Raw genomic sequence first — 23,313 nt, forward strand, 5'->3', positions numbered from 1 at the left:
AGGGGTGTGTTCAATTTGTTTGATACGTTCAACAATTTGTACTTAACATTTACATTTTAGTAATTTAGCAAACGCTTTCTCTAAATTTCTTGTACGTTTTTGAACATAGTGTGACGTACGGTGGGTGTGCCGGAGTGTAGCTTGAAGAAATTAGTGACATTTAACTATCAATGCAATGGTTGGGGCTAATGGGGGTTGACAAACGCTATCACGAATTAGATATTTTGAGACCAATGACCATTTTCCAGACATGTCACATGGTGATTGTCATGTGAGCATTGGAAGCTGCGGCTTTGTGATTGACTGGAGAGCGCAGCGTCCCTATTCTCTTGTAATTTGTTTCCTCAATGTTTAGCTTTCTGACAGTCCTAAAATATCACTTCTTAAATTGTATTATTCGTAGGAATTCATTAATGTCCTGCAAAGCATCGCCATGGCATCAACGAACTGTAACTGCATCCAAGACGGTACAGGTTGGTCATGTACTTCAATGTATCAGTCTAAACCTATTTTTTTTTAATTAACCAGCATATACCAAACTCGGTCCTCGGGACCACAAGGGGTGTACGTTTTGGTTTTTGCCCTAACACCACAAAATTATTAAAGCTTGATGTTTTGAATCAGCTGCACCCCTTGGGGTCCCGAGGACCGAGTTTGGTAAACCTAAAGGTGTATAAAGTAACTATTTTTCATAAGGATAATGTATTTGTTGTATAGTGTTAAATGAGAAGGCTGCATGTCATCTGTGAGTGCCCGGCATCGCAATATGATCATAATAGGCTAATTGTATATCAACAATGCTTCCATTGCTGTATCATACATAGCCCAATAATATAACGTCACTAAATGTTATTTTCAGAGGCGAATTGATTCTGACAGCCAAATAATCAAATTTAACGTGAATCGATCCTCAATTGCGATTACGGTTCTAGAAACATTAAGCTTTCTACTTTCATATCACGAAAATAATTTCACAAATGCAAAATATACACTTACTGTACACTGTTTTAACAGTTTCAACCAGCAGTATTTGTCAGTTTCAACACGTTTGTGGCGTCCTTGTTCCCGCACAGGTGTTGGGAGACGCAGTTAGCTAATTAGCACAGGTAGTCGCCTCCAACTTCCGTAAACAAACCGAAGTAAAATTGGCATACATTAACATCTATAAAATGCCGTTTAAGCTAACGTTACATAAATCAATAACGTTTTCACTGATTATGACAATCAACGAACTAGGTATGATTTATTCTGTAAATGTCTAGTGTACTTTTACAACCTATGCTTTGAGTAGAAATTCCAGTTTTGATTTGATAGAAATACATACATTCTCGAATATTGCATTTTAAAGATGAAGAAATCAATAACTAATTCAGTGATTGTTGCAGAAAAGTGAAAATATGCATTTATTTGCAATAACTTTAAAGACATGTTAATTTCAAGTGCAATTTGTTCTATATAAAGTTAGACAATGTTTACATAAAGTTGTACAATGTTTACAATCTTAAATTGTATGCCAAATCAATGTTTGTATTTTTAGTGCAACAGTTCCACATTTTAAAGTAGTTACAAGACACAACAGTCATTTATTTATACGTCTCTAATTTAACAGCAAAGAGGCCCCTTCAATTATTTTCTATTTTGGCTTTGTTGAAGTCCTTTGTCATCCCCAGACAAGCTGAATGGTACCATCTCCTGAGGTAATAGATTCAACTTTTCAACAGTTGAATCAAATGTTTAATACCCCAGGTATTCCCAGATCACATTCTGGAAAGTCTATAGATTCAGTGGTCACTTTATTAGGTACAACCCCTTTTGCATCAGGAACAGCATGAATTTAAAACTGTTGATGAAACTGGGAAAGAAGATTTTTGCAACTCTGCCTAGAAGGCCAGCATCCTGGAGTCGCCTCTTCACTGTTTGCGGGTACTATTTAATGAAGCTGCCAGTTGAGGACTTGTGAGGCATCTGTTTCTCAAACTAGACACTCAAATGTACTTGTCCTCTTGCTCAGTTTTGCATCTGGGCCTCCCACTCCTCTTTCTATTCTGGTTAGAGCAAATTTGCGCTGTTCTGTGAAGGGAGTAGTACACAGCGTTGTATGAGATCTCTAGTTTCTTGGCAATTTCTCGCATGGAATAGCCTTCATTTCTCAGACCAAGAATAGACTGACAAGTTTCAGAAGAAAGTTCTTTGTTTCTGGTAAATTTGAGCCTGTAATCGAATCCACAAATGCTGATGCTCCAGATACTCAACTAGTCTAAAGAAGGCCAGTTTTGTTGCTTCTTTAACCAGAACAACATTTTTCAGCTGTGCTAACATAATTGCAAAAGGGTTTTCTAATGAACAATTAGCTAACACAACGTGCCATTGGAACACAGGAGTGATGGTTGCTGATAATTGGCTGCTGAATGCCTATGTAGATATTCCATTAACAATCAGCCGTGTCCAGCTACAATAGTAATTTACAACATTAACAATGTCTACATTGTATTTCTGATAAATTTGATGTTATTTTAATGGACAAAAAAATGAATGAGCTTTTCTTTCAAAAACAAGGAAATGTCTAAGTGACCCTAAAAAATGTAACGGTAGTATATGTTATGGTTCACTCTTAGTCTTCCTTGCAGTATCTCCACTGTGGAATGTCCATGTTGATCCTCTTGGTTGTCTTGGTCCTCTTGATCCATCCACCTGTCTTCTTTGTTAGTCAGGCCTGACTCCTTCATCCTGTAGTTTCTTCCTGTAATTTAATTTAATATGACTGAAGATGCAGAATTTTTTGCCAGGCCCCTTCTAATAGGGTATAATAGACTTGTTAGAACTTTGACCACATGCCCTATATACGGATGACATGCCATCTATCAAATCAAAACTGGAATTTTTACTCAAAACAGAAGTTGTAAAAGTATGCTAGACATTTATAGAATAAATCATACCTAGTTTGATGATTCTGTGACAATTGGTGAATTAGTTATTGATTTTTAAATGGCTTCTGTTGACTGTTTACCGGCTGTCCGTCGGCTGTCTGTCGGCTGTCTGAATATAAAACCAACTTTACCTCAGTCGAAAACAAGCACTTTAACATGGAAATATGGCAGAGTGGGAACCCTATAAAGATGTATTAATTGAACTTTTTTGTTTTTGGAAAATTATTTGTTGATATGGAAATGAAGTTCCATGTTTCCAAAACCCTGTCCCTTGCAAGTCCTATTTGCTTTTAGAAAGAGCTTCAGGGCTCTGTCAGAGCCTTGGACCGCACCAGCAAACAAACGTTCCCACAACTTTAGAGAAGTTAAGTCTCTTTAGTTCATGAACTAACTTTTTCATAGGAATGTTCCCGTGATGTGCAAGGAATGTTTCCAAGAGACCATCCCCCCCCTTAATGTCAAATATAACTTGGTTGCCATGCTCTCCAGAATTTGAGATATTAATGTTCTCGAAACGTTCCATAAACATTGGGCTCCCGAGTGGCGCAGCATTCTAAGGCACTGCATCTCAGGGCTAGAGGCGTCACTACAGACCTTGGTTCGATCCCGGCCTGTATCACAACCGGCGGCGATCGGGAGTCCCATAGGGCGGTGCACAATTGGTCCAGCGTCGTCCATGTTTGGCCGGGGTAGGCTGTCATTGTAAAATAAAAATGTGTTCTTAACTGACTTGCCTAGTTAAACAAATGATTGTGTCCAGTTTTTTGAAGGTTAGGAGAATATTCCATCGATTTTTCCCCCAAACATACACAGAACATGGTTGCCATGTTGTCAGAACATAAGTTAATGTTCTAGACGAGTGTCATGGGAACGTTGCAAGAACATTTCTGTATCAGTTGTCAGGACATCGGCTGATAATTTACAGAGATTTAATAGTGGTTTAATGTTGGTGGGGCATGTTAAACTGTTTTAATGATATTCCTGAATCACTATGATCAATAAAATAGTTTTTTTCTTGTGTACTTTTTAACAGAGGTGATATTTACTTCAAATTGCAGTCGCCCTATTGCTTAAGCCTATCAAGTTGTTTCATCTATATAAATGCTAGATGAAGGAGGGGTTAGGGTTTTTTCTGGACAGGGCCTATTGGCCTAACTATACTGGCCCATTAAGCACATGTCCAAGAGATATCATTATTGGGACAGTGGTTAGGGCATTCGTCATTGGTAATGGAGACCTGGGTTCCAGACCTGCTAGGAGAGTCACCCTACTTTCTAATTCTTAGCAATATACACTGAGTGTACAAAACATTAGGAACACTATGATATGATCCTCATATTCAGTTGCACCTGCTTCTGCCCTCAGAACAGTCTCAGTTTGTTTGGGCATGGACTCTACAGGGATGCTGGAACATTTTGACTCCAATGCTTCCCACAGTTGTGTCAAGGTGAGTGGATGTCCTTTGGGTGGTGGACCATTTTTGATGCACACGGGAAACTGTTGAGCGTGGAAAAACCCAGCAGCTTTGCAGTTCTTGACACTCAACCAGTGCACCTGGCATCTACTACCATACCCTGTTCAAAGGCACTTAAATCTTTTGTCTTGCACATGAATGTCACAAATAAAATCCATGTCTCAAGGCTTAAAAATCCTTCTTTAACCTGTATTTGGCACATGTGACAAATACAATTTGATTTGAGATGTAGGTGAGGAGACAACAGGTGTTTGAGTGAAATGCTTTGAGTGAAATGCTTACTTACAAGCCCTTAACCAACAATGCTTTAAGAAGTTAAGAAAAAATAACAAGTGTTAAGTAAATTGAAAATAAAAGTAACATAGTTAAACAGCTGCAGTAAAATAACAAGCGTTGCTATATACAGGGGGTAACGGTACAGAGTCAATGTGCAGGGGGGCACCGGTTAGTTGGGCTAATTGAGGTAATATGTACATGCAGGTAGAGTTAAAGTGACTATGCATAGATTATAAACAGAGAGTAGCAGCAGTGTAAAAAGAGGGGTCTGGGTAGCCCATCTACCCTGATTTGAAGTAGAGTTAACAGGTAACATCAATAATGGATCATAATTTTCACCTGGTCAGTCTGTCATGGAAAGAGCAGGTGTTCCTAATGTTTTTCATGCTCCGTGTATGTTAATGTCATTATTTGACAAGTTACAACACACCTACAGTATAGTTGGGCCCTTTCCTGTCCAGAAAAAACCCTACCCCCTCCTCCCTAGGCACTTGTGTAGATCTGAAACAACTTGATACGTGTGAGGCTGGAAGTAATTGGGTGAATGCACTTTGAGGTATATCTCAGCTCTGTTAAAAGTACACTCAGGATTTTTTTTATTGATCATAGAGATTCAGGAAAACAGGTTAACATGCCTAACCAACATTAGACAACTACACTGAAAACCCTTAAAATGCCGAAATAAGTAGCCCCAAATCAGTGATGAGACTAGTCAGATTAACCAATATAGGTATTTTAGTTTATAAAAAAATGGATACCTTATTTATATAACTATTCAAACCCTTTGCTATGAGACTTGAAATTGAGCTCAGGTGCATCTTGTTTCCATTGATCATCCTTGACATGTTTCTCCAACTTGATTGGAGTCCACCTATGGTAAATGAAATTGATTGGACATGATTTGACACACCAGTGTATATATACACGGTCCCACAGTTGGCAGGTCATGTCAGAGCAAAAATCAAGCAGTCAGGCTGAAGGAATCGTCCGTACAGCTCACGACAGGTTTTTGTCGAGGCATAGATCTGGGGAAGGGTACCAAAACATTTCTGCAGCATTGAAGGTCCCCAAGAACACAGTAGCCTCCATCATTCTTAAATTGGAATACAGGAATACATGTAAATGGGATTTTTTTATACATTTACAAAATGTTTTTGCTTTGTCAATATGGGTTATTTTGGGTAGATTGAGGGGAAAAACAATTTAATCAATTTTAGAATAAGGCTAACAACAATGTGGGAAAAGTCAAGGGGTCTATACTTTCTTATTGAATGGGCTATATCATACCTACTGATCCAATGCATGCTTGAATTACATAATTATAGTATAATTATACCACATCGCTTTCCCGCTTCCTCTTTTTCAGCAGCAATATCAAGCTATGAGTGCCCTTTTTACATATGCCTTCCATGTTGTATGTAGAAACTCATGTCTGTCATTGATTCTCTCTCAGAGAAGGATGAGCTGTTCTCGCCTGTGAGCAGCTACAGGTCCGATGACCTCAGTGGCAGGAACCCCCGGGTCACCGGTCTGGTAGGCTCAGAGCTCAGGCAACAGCAGCAGGAGGAGGAGGCACTGCGGAGGAAGCTCAAGTACTTTTTCATGAGTCCCTGTGACAAGTACCACGCCAAGGGCCGCAAGCCCTTTAAACTGGTTCTGCAGCTGCTCAAGATCCTCATTGTCACTGTACAGGTTAGCCTTTACTGAACTGAATAATTGGTATTCATGATGGGGCTTCTGTTGATTTTTCATTGTTTTAACTTTTAATCCCCTGTCACTCCCTTTTCTAGTTAGTCCTGTTTGGCTTGAGTAACCAGATGGTGGTGACATTCAAGGAAGAGAACACAGCATCCTTTAAACATCTTTTCCTTAAAGACTACCGGGATGGCTCTTCAATGGCAATCCACACACAGAGTGAACTCTATAGCCATATTTATTATGCTGTAGATCAGGTATTAGACCTGCAGATGAGTGACTTCTCATCCCTCTCATTGTGTTCTATGTAAAGCCTTGTGTTATTGCTGTGTTTTTAAATGATCTTTTGTCTTCCTTGTCTGTCTATATGATGTCTTGCTATTAGTATAACTGTGTTATGTTACCTATTCCATTCATCATCCTTTCTATTTTCTTTTCCTCAGTTCCTGGCTCTACCACAGACATCAGTGGGGCAGTATGCATATGTGTGGGGTGAGGGTGTGAATGGGAGTGCCCTCTCTCTGTGCCAGCGGTACTACAAGAGGGGCATCATCGACCCCATCAACGACACCTTTGACATCGACCCCGAAGTTATCACCGGTACCCTGGCTGCATTCTCCTTTTTTCCCCTGTTCATTAATTTATCTATCAAATTCCCCCTCCAGGTATTTCACATCAATCTGTCGGTCTTGTTTTTTTTAATCCACTGCCAGTTGTCTTTGGCCCGTTAGGAAGTAACTGTTAGTGAGTCAAAGCTCCACATATGGCAAGATTTGCCCTCTAACCGTGCCCTACTTTCAGTGCTGAGAATAGATCCTGTCCATAAAAGCATTAACCAAATAAGTGCTATTTCCACTAACATCAGCAAAATAATAGAGAGCTGGCCAAATGGACGTCTTCTATTCGATTCACCTGCTGATTTCACAAAGATAGTTAGTTAGCACACTGTTTTTTATGTGTTTTGGCAACGGACCATTGTTTGAAATGTTATCAAAAGCGGTTGAGTCAAGGTTGGCAACTAAACAGAAGTAGTTAAGATAACCTTGTATTTCAAAATATTGAAGTTGTGAAAGTATTTTCCATTGGCTTTGGAAAAAAAGTGAATAACAGAATACTTGCAAGTGTCAAATGTACACTGGGTGTAGAAAATATTAGGAAGACCAGCTCTTTCCATGACAGACTGACCGGGGGAATCCAGGTGAAGCTATGATCTCTTATTGATGTTACTTGTTTAATCCATTTCAAGCAGTGTAGATGAAGGGGAGGATAAATGGATTGTGTATGTGTACCATTCAGAGGATGAATGGGCAACACAATATTAAGAAGTTGTTCCTAATGTTTGGTATACTCAGTGTATATGGTTCTGGAAATAAATCTTCTGGATTTGTGTTTTTGTTCCTACTCTCTCTCAACTTGCTTTTATTCCATCCTTCTGTCTTTTTCAGATTGCATTGGTGTAGACCCACTACCAGACCCCTCTCCTCCTGATTACAGTGACTACAAGAACTTAATTCTCCAGTTTCACAAGTGAGACACACAATGGTCCCCCTTCCTCCCTCTCCCCCTTTTATTCTTGCATGCAATTTCTCATAGGGTTTTGAATCCCATTTTTGTAATTTTGTCAGTCCTTATGTTAATATATTGCTTATGGTAATGCTTATGTAACTCGAGTTGTTTCAGCATTACATATCAACATGGAACATTACTGGGTAATATCACTTCTCTATTGAGATTACATGCATTCCTCTTACTGGATCTTGTCTCTCGTCTTCTTCTTGGTCTCCAGACTGATCAATGTGACCATTCAGTTCCAGCTGAAGGCAATAAACATCCAGACCATCATCAACAATGAGATCCCTGACTGCTACACTTTTGCTATTATGGTGAAATGACCTACCAATTTCCCCTGAACAGCCCAGTTTCCCCTATATGCATTTCAATTGTGGCCGCCACAAATGTTTTAAGTGTCAACATAAGCGTGTAAATACAGATATAATGTATGTAGAATATATATATATATATAACGGTGCAATATATTTAAAAATAAGATCATCTTTGAGAACTAACAATCACCAAAAAGAAACTAGGCAGTCATGGCATGTGGCCCCCACTGATTTTGTTATAATTTGAGTCACTCCGATGGCATAAGAACACAGCATAAACCATGGCGAAATATGTAGAATTGGAGGAAATTAGCTTTAAAACAGCAAAATTGTCTCCGCAGCCAAGAGGGTCTCTAAAACCACGCCATTGGCCATGCCCACTAGCACGCCACACCCCTTCGCCCAACTTTGCCACCTCTGCTGAAAAAATTCCTAGGGGAAGCACTGCTGCCCCATACAGCCCACTGTATCTTAGACAGCCCACTGTATCTTAGCTGTTATAAAGCCAGGGTTTGTGTTGTAGCTACGTTTAGTGTGTGTATTGTGGTTGCTGTCAGGTTGTCCTGGATAACAAGGCTCACAGCGGCAGAGTGAAGATCAGCCTGCTCAACCATGCCTCCATCAAGAAGTGCAAAGACCCCAACGTGTGGGGACATGGTGAGAGAGCGTGGGATGGGGGGGTACTGACATTTTTGATGGGGAGGTAAAGCTTGAGATTGATTCACTTCTTTCCTGCTGTTCCTTTTCCTTCCCTTCACTCCCTAGCTTAATTAATTCAAACACCCCTTCTCTCTTCTTCCTCCAATAGCGGAGAACTATGCACGGGAGGCTTTTGACTTGCTGGTGGCCATAGTGTGTCTGCTGTCCCTGCTGCTGTGTGGTCGCTCCATCCTCAGAGGAGTCATCCTACAACATGTAAGACCAAGGCTGAGCCCCAAAAGTCTAAAGCGTTGTTACATTGTAATTATTTGAACAAAAATATAAATGCAACAATGGGATAGCACATCGCTGCAGAATGCTGTGGAGTCATGCTGGTTAAGTTTGCCTTGAATTCTAAATAAATCACAGACAGTGTCCCCAGCAAAGCACCCCCACACCACCACCTCCATGCTTCACGGTTGGAACCACACATGTGGAGATCATCCGTTCACCTACTCTGCGTCTCACAAAGACACGGCTGGAACCAAAAATCTCAAATTTGTACTCCTCAGACCAAAGGACATATTTCCACCATTGCTTGTTTATTGGCCCAAGCAAGTCGCTGCTTCTTTTTCATGTCCTTCAGTAGTGGTTTCTTTGCAGCAATTCGACCATGAAGGCCTGAGTTCATGGAGTCACCTCAACATCAAATGTTCAGAGATGTCTCTTACTTGAATTCTGTGAAGCATTTATTTGGGCTGCGATTTTTGAGGTGCAGTTAACTCGAATGAATTTATCCTCTGCAGCAGGGATAACTCTGTATTTTCCTGTGGCTGTCCTCATGAGAGCCAGTTTCATCATAGTGCTTGATGGTTTATGCGACTGCACTTGAAGAAACTTTCAAAGTTCTTGATGTTTTCCGCATTGACTGACCTTCATGTCTTAAAGTAATGATAGACTGTTTCTCTTTGTGTAGTTGAGCTGTTCTTGCCATAATATGGACTTGGTCTTTTACCAAATAGGGCTATCTTCTGTGTACCACCCTGCCTTGTCACCACACAACTGATTGGCTCAAACGCATTAAGAAGGAAAGAAATTCCACAAATTAATTTTTAACAATGCACACCTGTTCATTGAAATGAGTAGGTCAACTTGCGACCCCATTTTCATATCAATCAATCAAATGTATTTATGAAGCCCTTTTTACATCAGCCGATGTCACAAAGTGCTTCTACAGAAACCCAGCTTAAAACCACAAATGGCAAGCAATGCCGATGTAGAAGCACGGTGGCTAGGAAAAACTCCCAAGAAAGGCCGGAACCTAGGAAGAAACCTAGAGAGGAACCAGGCTCTGAGGGGTGGCCAGTCCTCTTCTGGCTGTGCCAGGTGGAGATTATAACAGTACATGGCCAAGTTGTTCAAATGTTCATAGATGACCAGCAGGGTCAAATAATAATAATCACAGTGGTTGTGCAACAGGTCAGCACCTCCTGAGTAAATGTCAGTTGGCTTTTCAGAGCTGATCATTCTGAGTTAGAGACAGCAGGTGTGGTAGAGTGAGAGAGTCAAAAACAGCAGATCTGGAACAAGGTAGCACGTACGGTGAACAGGTCAAGGTTCCTTAGCCGCAGGCAGAACAGTTGCAACAGGAGCAGGAGCACGACCAGGTGGACTGGGGACAGCAAGGCCATATCAGGCGGCCTAGTTTGGGAACCCCTGGTTTATTCTGTTCATTTCTCTGTCCCGTCTCTCTGTGTGTTTCTGACAGGAGTATGTCCAGTTCTTCAGACACAGACTGAATCACAGTGTGTGCTGGGCAGACAGGATGGAGTTCATTAATGGCTGGTTCATCCTGCTCATCATCAGTGACCTGCTCACCATCACCGGCAGCTTCATCAAGATTGGCATAGAGTCCAAGGTAATACAGAACAATGCATTACTTTTAGTTTCATATCTTTCCAGGCCTGCACCAGTCACCCCACCGTTAGAATTAGACAGCAAATAATATAATTATTAATACAAATTATTTAATTGACTCTGTCAATTAATCTATGATGTGTGTGGGATTTTGCTTGGTACCTCCACTCTGCTGGTGTGGGTGGGAGTCCTCCGCTACCTCAGTTTCTTCCAGAAGTACAATGTGAGTGAGTCACACAAAAATGCACACATTGACATTTAAGTGAATGGCTTTCTGAGGAGATTTTGCGTCACTTGCCACTTTTTCTTTTTCCATGTGTAAATCAGTCTTACATTTTCTCTCTTCCTCATTCTCAGATCCTGATTGTGACGCTGCGGGCTGCTTTCCCTAATGTAATCCGCTTCTGCCTCTGTGTAGCTGCCATATACCTGGGTTATTGCTTCTGTGGCTGGATCGTGCTGGGTCCTTACCATACCAAGGTATTTGATCATGGACAGGACGCACACACATGTATTCTTAATGAATAATAAAAATATCACAAATTGCTGAAACTGAAAAATAAATGTGTTCTAATACACCAACTCAACCTCTGTCCCCGCAGTTCCGCTCTCTGTCCATGGTGTCAGAGTGCCTGTTTTCTCTGATCAACGGGGACGATATGTTTGTGACGTTTGCAGAGATGCAGAAGAGTGGCACGCTGGTGTGGGTGTTCAGCCAGGTCTACCTCTACACCTTCATCTCCCTCTTCATCTACATGGTGCTCTCCCTCTTCATTGCTCTCATCACCGGAGCCTACGATGCCATCATGGTACTGTGGGAGGGATGAGGGGACTGATAGAAGGAGAGGATGAGGGATGGCAGGTGGAATGAGTGAATGGGGAAATGCAGGACATATGATTTAGTGACACTAAAATAAAAGATTGAGTGTTGATGAGTGCCATATGGGGAAAAAGGGTACAATGTACAGGAAGTAGGATGGAAGAGGATTCTTTACAGTAGTTTTATCAAAGCACTCTGTCTCTCTACAGGCCCAAACCCAGGAGCCGATGCACATCACAGACCTGCATGCTTTCATAGCAGAGTGTACTGATACACCTTGCTCTGGAAAGTTCAGTGGCCCAGAGGCGTCCTCCTGTTCATTCTTCTGCTGCTGTGACTGAAGAGAGAGTGAGTATGTTCGTGTGTGTGTGTGTGTGTGTGTGTGTGTGTGTCATTCAGGGTTTGATGTTTTTGTAATCTCAATTCCATTGACATAGATTGGTCATTTCTCCATTTCAGATCCACCAGTGGGAGGATGTCTTCTAGGTGATATGACCTTAGACTACACTGTCCTCTGTAGGATGTGCCACGTCGGTGCATTTAAATTCAGACTGGTACAGTATGTTACTAACTGCTGTAGATTGCACATTAATATTTAACACGCCAGTTCATTGGGTTTTTATAACTAACAAGTTACATTCATATGGCTAGCACATTCTGCTAGCTAATTCATGACTGTAATACAGCAATATAGCTAGCTGTCCTTTCAGAGAGAACTGATTTTGCACAACATACTGTATATCTGAATGTTTTACTTAATATGAGTTGTATTTATGCTGCAGTTTTGATTTATATTGTTGATAAGCATTTGTTGAATTGGGTCTGCATGACCCTATGACTGAAGGACGGCAATGGTTTAATTGTGCTTTACTGTGCCTGGGGGGCCCTGAACGTTATGATTGTCCTCTGAATTATGTTTACGACAGAGACGCACACTAACAGACAGGCTGAAACGTGCACACCGTTATGTACTGTATTTTTAGGGAAGGCTACTCACTCTTTGGTCCTTTATTCCCTTCTCCTCCTCTGGATGGGATGACGACATGTTCAAGGACAGGACCTGCAGCCGTAGTTAGTCATCAATATGTATGAAGCCTTTGGTGTGAAGAGACAGGTGTTCCTGACCCGAACACCAATGCGCTGCAAGACAGCTATAGTGGGTTTTATAGTGCACCCTACAGAATCCATATTGCTGAGGAAAAGCCACATTTAAAAAAAAAAAAAACAATGCTAAATGTCTTAAACCACCCTTATTAATTATTTTGTTGGATGACTGTTGCATCTGACTGAAATACAAGGAATTATTTTATGAGATATGTCTGACGTTGTTATATTGAATTCAGTGGTCATTTATTGAATCTCTCTCCGGTCAAATTCATTCTGCAAACCAGTATGTGGTTCAAATCATGATTCACTGAAGGAAAGGGACTGAATTATCATATTGGATCTGTTTTATTTGAAAAATCTTTTGAAGTGATGTAATTTCATTGTATGAAATGTTATGAAAGCTTATAGTGATGTTCATTAGGTGAAAAAAGGACTCTAATTGCACAAGATTTGTAAGCGATCAAAAGGAAGGGAAGAGTTGGACAAATAGAGAAATCATTGATGCCTACCCAGAATGCACTGTTTCTGGTGAAGTTGTTCTTCCATTACATGTTTTCCAAAGATGATTTATTCAAGTATGTGTTGATGACCAAAAATGTAATTTTTTTTTCCATTCTTTGAATGTTTTTACTTGGTACATTTTATCTTGCTTGAGATGATCAGGTATGCATATACGATGAGTCGTGATGACAGAACATGAAGCGGTGCTAAATGTCTCATGACATGCAGCACAGTGGCGCAGCAGATTACATGGAAGGGTAGTAGTACTGTATTTCTTAACTACATGTGCTTTATACTCTGCTAATGTGATCATTTCTGATTTGTTTTACTTTTTGTTTTAAAAATGTTGTGGTTAGTTCGACTGATACTAATAATTTTAGTATGGCCAAATTGCTCAACGTCTACATTTTGGATGAGCGTCTCGATTGTGCATATTTTTTGATACTTTTTTTTAAAGCCGTTCTTGTTTCATGCACTTTTCATTCAGTACATTGCATTCCTTTCTGTCTATTGCCAGTAAACCACCTCCAATTAAAACTATTGAAAAGCATGCTCTTTTACCAAGCTGAAGTCCTATTTTCTGGTGATGTGGTCCATGTTACTGTTTTTCTGCTCTCTCGTCGTCAAGGACATTTTACATTTAGTCCTCTTCATGGTCACTGAGGCAGAACAACCATTTCCTTTTGTTAATTATACCGGTTGAGTGCTCGACCTCAGTGCTCAACATATTAAATCAATCCCTATCCCAGTCTGCTGTGCCCACATGCTTCAAGAGGGCCACCATTGTTCCTGTTCCCAAGAAATCTAAGGTAACTGAGCTAAATGACTATCGCCCCGTAGCACTCATTTCTGTCATCATGAAGTGCTTTGAGAGATGAGTCAAGGATCATATCACCTCCACCCTACCTGATACCCTAGACCCACTCCAATTTGCTTACCGCCCCAATAGGTCCACAGGTGACGCAATCACACTGCCCTAACCCATCTGGAAAAGAGGAATACCTATGTAAGAATGCTGTTCATCGACTACAGCTCAGCATTTAACGCCATAGTACCCTCCAAACTCGTCATTAAGCTCGAGACACTGGGTCTCGACCCCGCCCCGTGCAACTGGGTCCTGGACTTCTTGACGGGCTGCCCCCAGGTGGTGAGGATCAGAGGGGTGGAGATGTTGTTTCCTACCCTCAACACTGGGGCCCCACAAGGGTGCGTTCTGAGCCGTCTCCTGTACTCCCTGTTCATCCATGACGCCTCCAACTCGATCATCAAGTTTGCAGATGACACTACAGTGATAGGCTTGATTGCCAGCAATGACGAGACTGCCTACAGCGAGAAGGTGATGGCCCTCGGAGTGTGGTGTCAGGAAAATAACCTCACACTCAACAGGAACAAAACAAACGAGATGATTGTGGACTTCAGGAACCAGCAAAGGGAGCAGCCCCTTATCCACATCGATGGGACAGTAGTGGAGAAGGTGGAAAGTTAAGTTCTTCGGCGTACACATCATGGACAAACTGAAATGGTCCACCCACACAGACAACGTGGTGAAGGCGCAATAGAACCTCTTCAACCTCAGGAGGCTGAAGAAATTTGGCTTGTCAACAAAAACACTCGCAAACTTTTACAGATGCACAATCGAGAGCATCCTGTCGGGCTGTATCACCGCCTGGTACGGCAACTGCTCCGCCCACAACCACATTGCTCTCCAGAGGGTAGTGAGGTCTGCACAACACATCACCGGGGGCAAACTACCTGCCCTCCAGGACACCTACACCACCCGATGTCACAGGAAGGCCAAAAAGATCATCAAGGACAACAACCACCCGAGCCACTGCCTGTTTACCCCGCTGTCATCCAGAAAGCGAGGTCAGTACAGGTGCATCAAAGCTGGGACCGAAAGACAGAAGCTGTTTTTTCAATCTCAAGGCCATCACACTGTTAAACAGCCATCACTAACATTGAGTGGCTGTTGCCAACATACAGACTCAAATCTCTAATAATTGGATGTAATAAATGTATCACTAGTCACTTTAAACAATGCCACTTTAATAATGTTTACATACCCTACATTACTCATCTCATATGTATATACTGTACTCTATACCATCTACTCCATCTTGCCTAAGCTGCACGGCCATCGCTCATCCATATATTTATATGTACATATTCTTATTCATCCCTTTACACTTGTGTGTGTATAAGATAGTTGTGAAATTGTTGGATTACTTGTTAGATATTACTGCACTGTCGGAACTAGAAGCACAAGCATTTTGCTACACTCACATTAACATCTGCTAACCATGTGTATGTAACCAATAAAATTTGATTTGACCTGTTATGAAGTGTAATGTGACAAACTTGCTTTAAGACAGTTTTCTATGTATATTGATTCATGGTGAATTGTACTTGATCAGATCATCATCGCTTCTCATGCCACTGCCTGCCCAGTACAGTGCCCCTGTGACTGTGGTGGTATGATGGCACCACTAGAGGGAGAAACTAGCCTCTTGTCTGACTCTACATAACCTCTACCAGTCAGCCAGTCAAAGGAAATCAATAGCTGTCTTAGGCCATAAAGAAGGGAGCGAAAACAGAAACAAAGGGGATGAGAGGTAAATAGTTTAAAGTAGCTTGTTTTTAAGGGGCCAAAATGTACTACACGCCAGGACACTTGCACATCGCAAAACAAAAGATAAGTGAAAGGACATAACATGGCTGACGTGAGTCTAGATAAATGCACATAATTAAAAAATACACGTCAAGATGGGGAGGGAAGATCAGTGCAGAGATCTGCACAGTCAGTGCTTATAATGTAGCTTTGTCTGAGTGGTATAGAGGAGAGGGGTCGCTGCCTGATACCCTTAGTAGCAGCATGCATTATTAACAGCAGGATGCAGCCACAAAGGGCTGGGAAGCACTTCCACTAACCCATCAATCAGAAACTGGCCTGCCTGGACATCATCAGGTTTCAGCGTAACAATACCAATTAAACAAAAAGTCCTCTAATGCTAGCTGCATGAGACACGAGGCCTCCTCTATTTTAGTGTTTAGAGTGAAACTAGGTGATAACATGAGTTGTGGATTTTACTAGGCTGTGTGCATAATACAGTTGTATGATACAGCAATCTTTGTTAATCTGAAATGTTCTATTATGACATTTTGTTTGAACAAACGTTTAAGTCAGCATGTCGCAGTGAGATTAGGTTATTATTGACTGTAGTCGTAAGTATATAGTCAGTGCTGATTTTGTGTTACATGTTCTTCAAGTGTGATGGTACGCAGCATGTTAATATAATGCCGTGTTGGCACGTTCTGTTCTCCTGGGAGCCCATGCTCACACAGAACAGAAGCAGGTGCACTGCTGGCGTGTGCTAACTTGTGAACATGGTATTCAGAGGCATTTTCATGTATTTATTTTATTTCGCCTTTATTTAACCCAGGTAGGCTAGTTGAGAACAAGTTCTCATTTGCAACTGCGACCTGGCCAAGATAAAGCATAGCAGTGTGAACAGACAACAACACAGAGTTACACATGGAATAAACAAGTCAATAACATAGTAGAAAAAAAGAATCTATATACATGGTGTGCAAAAGGCATGAGGAGGTAGGCAATAAATAGGCCATAGGAGTGAATAATTACAATTTAGCAGATTAACACTGGAGTGATAAATGATCAGATGAACATGTGCAGGTAGAGATACTGGTGTGCAAAAGAGCAGAAAAGTAAATAAAATAAAAACAGTATGGGGATGAGGTAGGTAAATTGGGTGGGCTATATACCGATGGACTATGTACAGCTGCAGCGATCGGTTAGCTGCTCAGATAACAGATGTTTAAAGTTGGTGAGGGAGATAAAAGTCTCCAACTTCAGAGATTTTTGCAATTCGTTCCAGTCGCAGGCAGCAGAGAACTGGAAGGAAAGGCGGCCAAATGAGGTTTTGGCTTTAGGGATGATCAGTGAGATACACCTGCTGGAGCGCGTGCTACGTCAATAGCATGTAATGATGAACAGGCTACCATGTACTGTGTGCCGTGTTGTAATGTTTACGTCCTAGATATTCTAAGTCCATTTCTCGACCAGAAACACGTGTCTGTGAATTTCCTTTGAGGATATTGACTATGTCTGATAAGATGGGTGTCTCCCTTTCTTCTTCTTTTTTGCACAATACCTGCTTCCTCCTTTGTGTGATTTGACTGATATGAGAACAGCCTGTATTACAGCACTCAAGCTTGTGTGTTTGTCTGCTCGCAGGTGTTAGTGTGTATTCCCTGTCAAAGTTAGCACAACAACATCCAGAGGCTTGGCTGAGTGTGCGCCAGTTCTTTTGTGCTGCGTTGCCCCAGCTGGGCTGCTGGCCAAGGGGAAACAACAATGAGATAAATAACAGGGGAACTAGGTGGCGAGTACACTGCCCTGCCCATTCCTGTCTCCACTGCAGCGCACCACAGCCTGTGTGGAAAAAAAACTTCCTCTCTTTGTTGTGCCTGTTTCACCAAGCCAATACGTCCATCTCTGGCAGGTCGAACCTAGTATAGGACCCCCAAACTCACACCCTCTTTTCCTTGCCTTTCTCTGTTTTTCCTCTCCCTCTCTTTACTTTATGTGGTAGTTCTTGAGTGTGTGGAGTACCTCTGTTTAGTGTTTTTTCTATGTTTCTACTTCTCTGCTTCCCTCACAATACATTTCCTTCACTACATTTCTACTGTCTGCTTTGGTCTGTTTGACTGGTGTGTGTGTGTGTGTGTGTGTGTGTGTTTGTTGAATGTCATGTTAGTCAAGGCCGTGTAACTAATTGTGTAGGTGTGGGCCAGAGGGTTTACCTTTGCTGATCATTTTGAGAGAGAGAGAGAAGTGCGAGAAGAGCTGTAGGGAGTTGGGGTTATTGCATGATAGAATACAAAACAAGCGATATCAATCTTAGCATATCAACAAAGGCGTAGCAGCACAAGGCTACTTTACATTGCCTAGTGACAGTGTAACCATAACACAACCACACAGGTCAGCGCACCATTGAGCAACTGTTCACCGAGGTAAACATCCTGGGGAAGTGTGTGTGTGTGTGTGTTATGATGAATTCCATAGGGTGAGAGCTGAAGGGGACACAATGTGAAGCACAATGCTGCCTAGCCAGTGCAGACACTGGCACAAAAGCCAGGCTCATGTAGACAGCTCTGGCTGCACTGGGAGAGCTGAACAACAGCAGTGCAGACGGACAGGCAGCATGCCCACCGAGACTGTCTCAGAAGTCTGGTGTGAAGACAGGAGCGGCACACACAGACAAAGCCTATGAAAAAACGCCCACAATCAGTAAAGGGAGACAATTGTGTCTGGAGGAAAAACACTACAGACAGCGGCAGCTCCTTCAACCTTCCTCTGTTTCTATTCTCTCTTCATCTTGTTTCTGTCTCCTTCGATACTGCCATGTCTCTGACTCTGTTACAATCTGACATAAAATTGTGTATCTTTATGCACTGGTGATTTTAGTGGCAGCCTCTTCTTTGACAGGTCTAACATGTTTGGTCTCGTCTGTGTGGGGGCTTGTCTGCAACAGATTAGATATCTTGTCCTTACAATAAAGAATGTGCCACTGCAATAAACCTAGTGTTATTAATATCTCTGTGAAGATAGTGTTTATGGATAAAAGGTGTCAATCAATATTCATTATGTATGTGCAGCAGGACAATTTTAGTCCTTGTAGAACCAATAAAGATGTTTGTTTCATTACCATATTAGAGTAATATGGTAGTAGCTAAAATGGCAGTAGACCTAAAGAAAATCAAAATATGACTAGACTGCTGTGGTACCCTTTGTGGCTGAAATCTCAGCATCCAGTGGTCCAGAAGCAACGGAGAATCCTAACATGCCACCATTGTGTGGAGAGAATGCACCGTTGAAAAGAAAAGAAACTGCAGGAGGTGTGTGCAAGACGAGCGTGGAGCCGGCATGGAGGGAGGGGACGCGGGAAAACTGGTGGAGGGATACGGGAAGGGGGAGACAACCGGTGCAATTTGGGAAGGATTGGAAGAAAGAAAGTAGGGTGACTTGAGAGATGACATCATTCCTCATTTGAATAAATCTCAGCCGGGGTAGTGATTGGTTGTGAGCTGGAGAAAGTCGAGTTACTTGGCTATTCATCCCTTTCAATTTCACCCCCGCGCGCAATGCCGTGGTAAAACCCTCTCCGCCTGTCCATCCGTCCCGGCCAGTAGAGATTGTCTGCGTGGACTGCAAATCGCTTTTCCTTTCTTTGGAAGGGACGTGCATCACTTCTGAAATCGGCGGTCGACAGAAGTTTCTTGGTAATCTGGCTGCTGTACTTTGGCCTGTTTTTCATCTCGTTCGGTTTCATTTTCCAATTTGTTACACTTTGTATTCGAGGATTCTGAAAGGAGTCGGAGGATATTGTCAAACACTGGGCGTAGCTGGAGATCAAGCTATAGCTAGCAACACTGCGTTGGTAAGTCTAGAGACTGGTTGAGCGTTAGCATGCTAGCTAGCTGTGTACCTACATTTACACTTAAATCACAGAAAATATCAAATGCAAGTTACGATGTGATGCTTTAACAAATGTTTTTCGTTTCCTAAAATATTAAATGTTTATATTACGATTTTGGTAGTTAGAGTGTGTTAATAATGTGTTAACAATGGGTTAATAATCATATAGATAGTGGGTGAATGTCTTTGTCGACATTGCAAGTCTAATTCACGATTTCCTATTGCAAAGGTAGGTTAGCGTTTTTCGTCATGAATCTTGTTCTGGAGGCAGGTCTGCAGAGTGGTCACTAGCTGGCACAACCACAGTCATACAATCTCATTTTAAACCTAACCTTAACCACACTGCTAACTCTAATGTCCCAACCATAAATTAAGACCAAAAAGCACACTTTTGTTTTCGTGATTGTTTCAAGTAAAGCAAATTTTGACTTTGCAGCTGGCTCACCTAGCGGAAATCGCTCAGTTATGCCTCGAGGGCAAGATTCATGACATAAACGTCAACTTGAATTGGAAACGGCGCCATACAAATAAGCTTTGTTGAAATGCTAGCTAACTAAATAGGTTACTTGCTAACTTAACTATCCACGCGAGTCTGTTGGGTCGCACAAAAACGAGAATAGGAGCAAGTGAATCGTTGCATTTTCATTCTGCCAGTGAGCTACTCAAGCCATAAAGAGGATGTTTTAGATTCGGAATTCGATTTCAAATTGGGAGGGGGGTGATGGGGCGGTGGCAGCCCTGTGTGATGGCTGAAATTGATCACCAGCTATTTAGCTAACCGACGAATGAACTGGCTAAAATAACAGCCTTCCTTTTAGGTAGGGATCTGTGTGTATTAATTTGGATGATTTGCCTTTTCAAAAGCAATTCGTCGTATTCACTTCATTATATCAACTTTTCTTCTCTCATCCTCCATAGCTGACGCCTATTGTTCTGTGCGGCCAAGTGGTCTCTAGTGAGAACGGCTTCGTTCGTTGCCCTAGGCGAAATGTTGGGCAATTTAGGCTAATTCTGTTAGTCTTTTGCATTAGTCAGCGAACATAGCATCGGCTACTTTTGTAGAATGGCTTAAGTGCTATACTTTATTAGGTTGAGAAGTCTTTGAAGACTCACCCAATTCTTATGATTATTAGAACGTGAGACATGACAAGTACTGTAATCTCAATGCAACAAAACACAATTTGTTCAAACTCTTATCATGTAGGCAAACATTGTGGCTTCAGGCTATGAACTCGGAGCTGTTTTTTGCTTGTGTTAATGCTATGCAACCAGACCACACTCCTCTCTCCAAAAGAACAATGGTGAATAATGTTAGTCTCCAAAACCCTCAACGTGCAGCTACCATATACATTTACAACTAATCATTATAGATGGCCCACAGGCCTAACCTCTGCCCCTGATGTTCGGATGACAATGAGCCTTATAGGGTGGGGTAGTGGGCATGGGTAGGTCAATATTCTGCAATGATCTGCCATGAGGTATTGATGCCACTCAGGAATAAATTGCATCTCAGGGTGATTGTGAGCACTTGTCTGGCTTAGAGAGGCTCCAACATGCTAGTCAACCCTCTGGTGCATTAATGAGCGATGGCTGACTCACAAAGCAAGCAAGTGAATGAGGCAGTGGGATGGAGACACTGCATTAATTTGAAATTAAATGTAGATCCTGTTTTACCCAAGTGCTGCTGGCTTGTTACGTTTTTAAAAATGTATCTGTCATGTCTATGAATCGAATGATAAGACAGATTTCGGGTTCAATATCCTTTATCTTGTTTTAGCAAAAGAGTGTTGTTTTTGTACTTTCAACCAATGTGCCAGCATTGTGACATTTGGTACCAAATTCCCCTTGCTCACCTCACTTTCACAATAGGCTGAAAATGGATTCTTCCTCCACTCATGTCTCCGCAGGCATTTTGGTTATTACATTGTCTGTCACACCTATTTTAAGTCTCTCCTTTAATGCCATGCACTTGTTTTTAGTAAGCCTTCTGAAACAGTTGGCCAAAGAAGAGCTTAGATGTCTACAATCAGAAGAGATGCAATTCCATGCGGAATTCATACCATAGCATTCTGGAGTGATTTTATGACCTACAGTTCTCTTTGCTCTGCCCTTCCTCTGACCTATGCCATGGGCTGTCAGGGAGATGCCTACAGTAATGTGTGCCTCTGCCTGCCCTCAGGCGTAGTAGGCTAAATAGGTTGATTCAGTGACGTCCCCAAACTGTACATATTCAAATTGGTGTGTCCTCTGCCTGCCCTGGACTGGTCCCCTACTCACCAGATCCCTCTCAGGCTGAACCAAGGCCCAGGGTTCTGGTCTGGAAGCACACTTTCGACTGCACCTACAGTCTTGCTTCGGTACTGCAGTGTATCTGATGTCCGGACCAGAAAGACAATTCCCATAGACGGCCCCAAATAGAAGTCAGATTAAACTGGATGCAACTCGGATATAGACAGTCCATGAATCGGCCATCTTGGATGCTGTCTCTACTGCTTTTACTGCTCAGTGGGTTGAACTGTATGACCTTTGGCACTTTCTGTCACCATCGCTTATGAGTAAAGTCAGAGCTGGCAACTGGCCTGCAGCCGTGAGATTATTTTAACCACAGACTTGGGACTGTAGTAGTGGTTTCTGCAGTGCCACTCCATTGTTTGCCATGGTCGTCATTACTGTAATGTGTACTTTCCAGATAAAGGCCTGATAATTCTGCTACGGACATTGGTCCAGCCAAGATAGCTGCCTCAGTGGTATCACAGTTGTCAGTCCTGACAGTTGCTGCGCAGTTTTGAGGGTATATATGCCAGCAGCTGCAGTAATTAATTTTCTGTGTTGAGGCTCTAAATTCTTCCAGTGGGAGGCTGGATAATGGACATGGTTCAGAGCCCTGTTGCTATGCCTCCCTCACCACTTTCACAATTTTGCCTGGATTGCTGTGGTTGCTGACTGACTGCGATATGGCCATAACGTCTACTCAACATGGAAATGATCTTTAATACTGTCAGAAACTAAAGGCTTGCTGGTTTCTAGTAGGGATCAGAATCGTCCGATATTAGCTAAAAATGGCAACATCGGTATCGGCCCGATGTAAAGTTTCACGCCGATGTGCAAAACTGATGTCAAAGCTGACGTGCATACCTATATAACCTAGGTACATGACATTATGACGCCACATGAAATTTTGCACTACACGTGCAACACAGAATTCCTAACAACCTAGCCCACAATGTATGCTGTGTGGATTGAGCAGTCATTTGAAAGAGTAAACTCAAAGGCGAAATCCATTAACGCCAGGATAATGCAATTCATTGCCTTTGACAATTAACAGTTCTCTGTCGAGCGTGATGTTGGCTTTCACCCTCTGGTTGAGGGTGAAGTCGACCGATTATGATTTTTCAACGCCAATACCGATTATTGGAGGACCCAAAAAAGCCGATACCGATAAATCGGACGATTCTTTTTTGCTTTATTTGTGATAATGACAATTACAACAATACTGAATGAACACTTATGTTAACTTAATATAATACATCAATAAAATCAATTTAGACTCAAATAAATAATGAAACATGTTCAATTTG

At 41.9% G+C, this 23,313-nt stretch overlaps 2 protein-coding genes across 5 annotated transcripts in view; both read left to right on the plus strand.

Annotated features, from left to right (window-relative positions):
* Nucleotides 1–52: 52 nt before the first annotated feature.
* On the plus strand, nt 53–13,789 carry LOC112258817 (mucolipin-1-like). 3 transcript variants are annotated; one of them, XM_024433419.1, is made up of 14 exons: nt 53–473; nt 6,131–6,369; nt 6,468–6,629; nt 6,816–6,972; nt 7,818–7,899; nt 8,159–8,255; nt 8,813–8,912; nt 9,064–9,170; nt 10,663–10,823; nt 10,944–11,034; nt 11,169–11,291; nt 11,414–11,620; nt 11,841–11,979; nt 12,091–13,789. In XM_024433419.1, exons 1-13 carry the CDS (start codon nt 434–436, stop codon nt 11,970–11,972), a joined length of 1,698 nt encoding a protein of 565 aa, XP_024289187.1. In that variant the 5' UTR covers nt 53–433; the 3' UTR covers nt 11,973–11,979; nt 12,091–13,789. The 3 variants fall into 3 exon arrangements, with proteins under 3 accessions (XP_024289187.1, XP_024289185.1, XP_024289186.1); XM_024433417.1 differs by lacking the exon at nt 10,944–11,034 and having other exon boundaries at nt 10,663–10,812; XM_024433418.2 differs by lacking the exons at nt 53–473; nt 10,944–11,034 and adding an exon at nt 5,614–5,795 and having other exon boundaries at nt 10,663–10,812.
* A 5,454-nt stretch (nt 13,790–19,243) lies between these two features.
* LOC112258816 (mucin-5AC) overlaps nt 19,244–23,313 on the plus strand; it is a 34,633-nt gene continuing 30,563 nt past the window's right edge. For both annotated transcript variants that reach the window (XM_024433415.2, XM_024433416.2), the window contains exon 1: nt 19,244–19,697. The gene's annotated coding sequence lies outside the window, so the exon portion shown is untranslated. The remainder of the gene's footprint in view (nt 19,698–23,313) is intronic.

The sequence above is a fragment of the Oncorhynchus tshawytscha genome, linkage group LG09 (genome assembly GCF_018296145.1).
Source record: "Oncorhynchus tshawytscha isolate Ot180627B linkage group LG09, Otsh_v2.0, whole genome shotgun sequence".
NCBI lineage: Eukaryota > Metazoa > Chordata > Actinopteri > Salmoniformes > Salmonidae > Oncorhynchus > Oncorhynchus tshawytscha.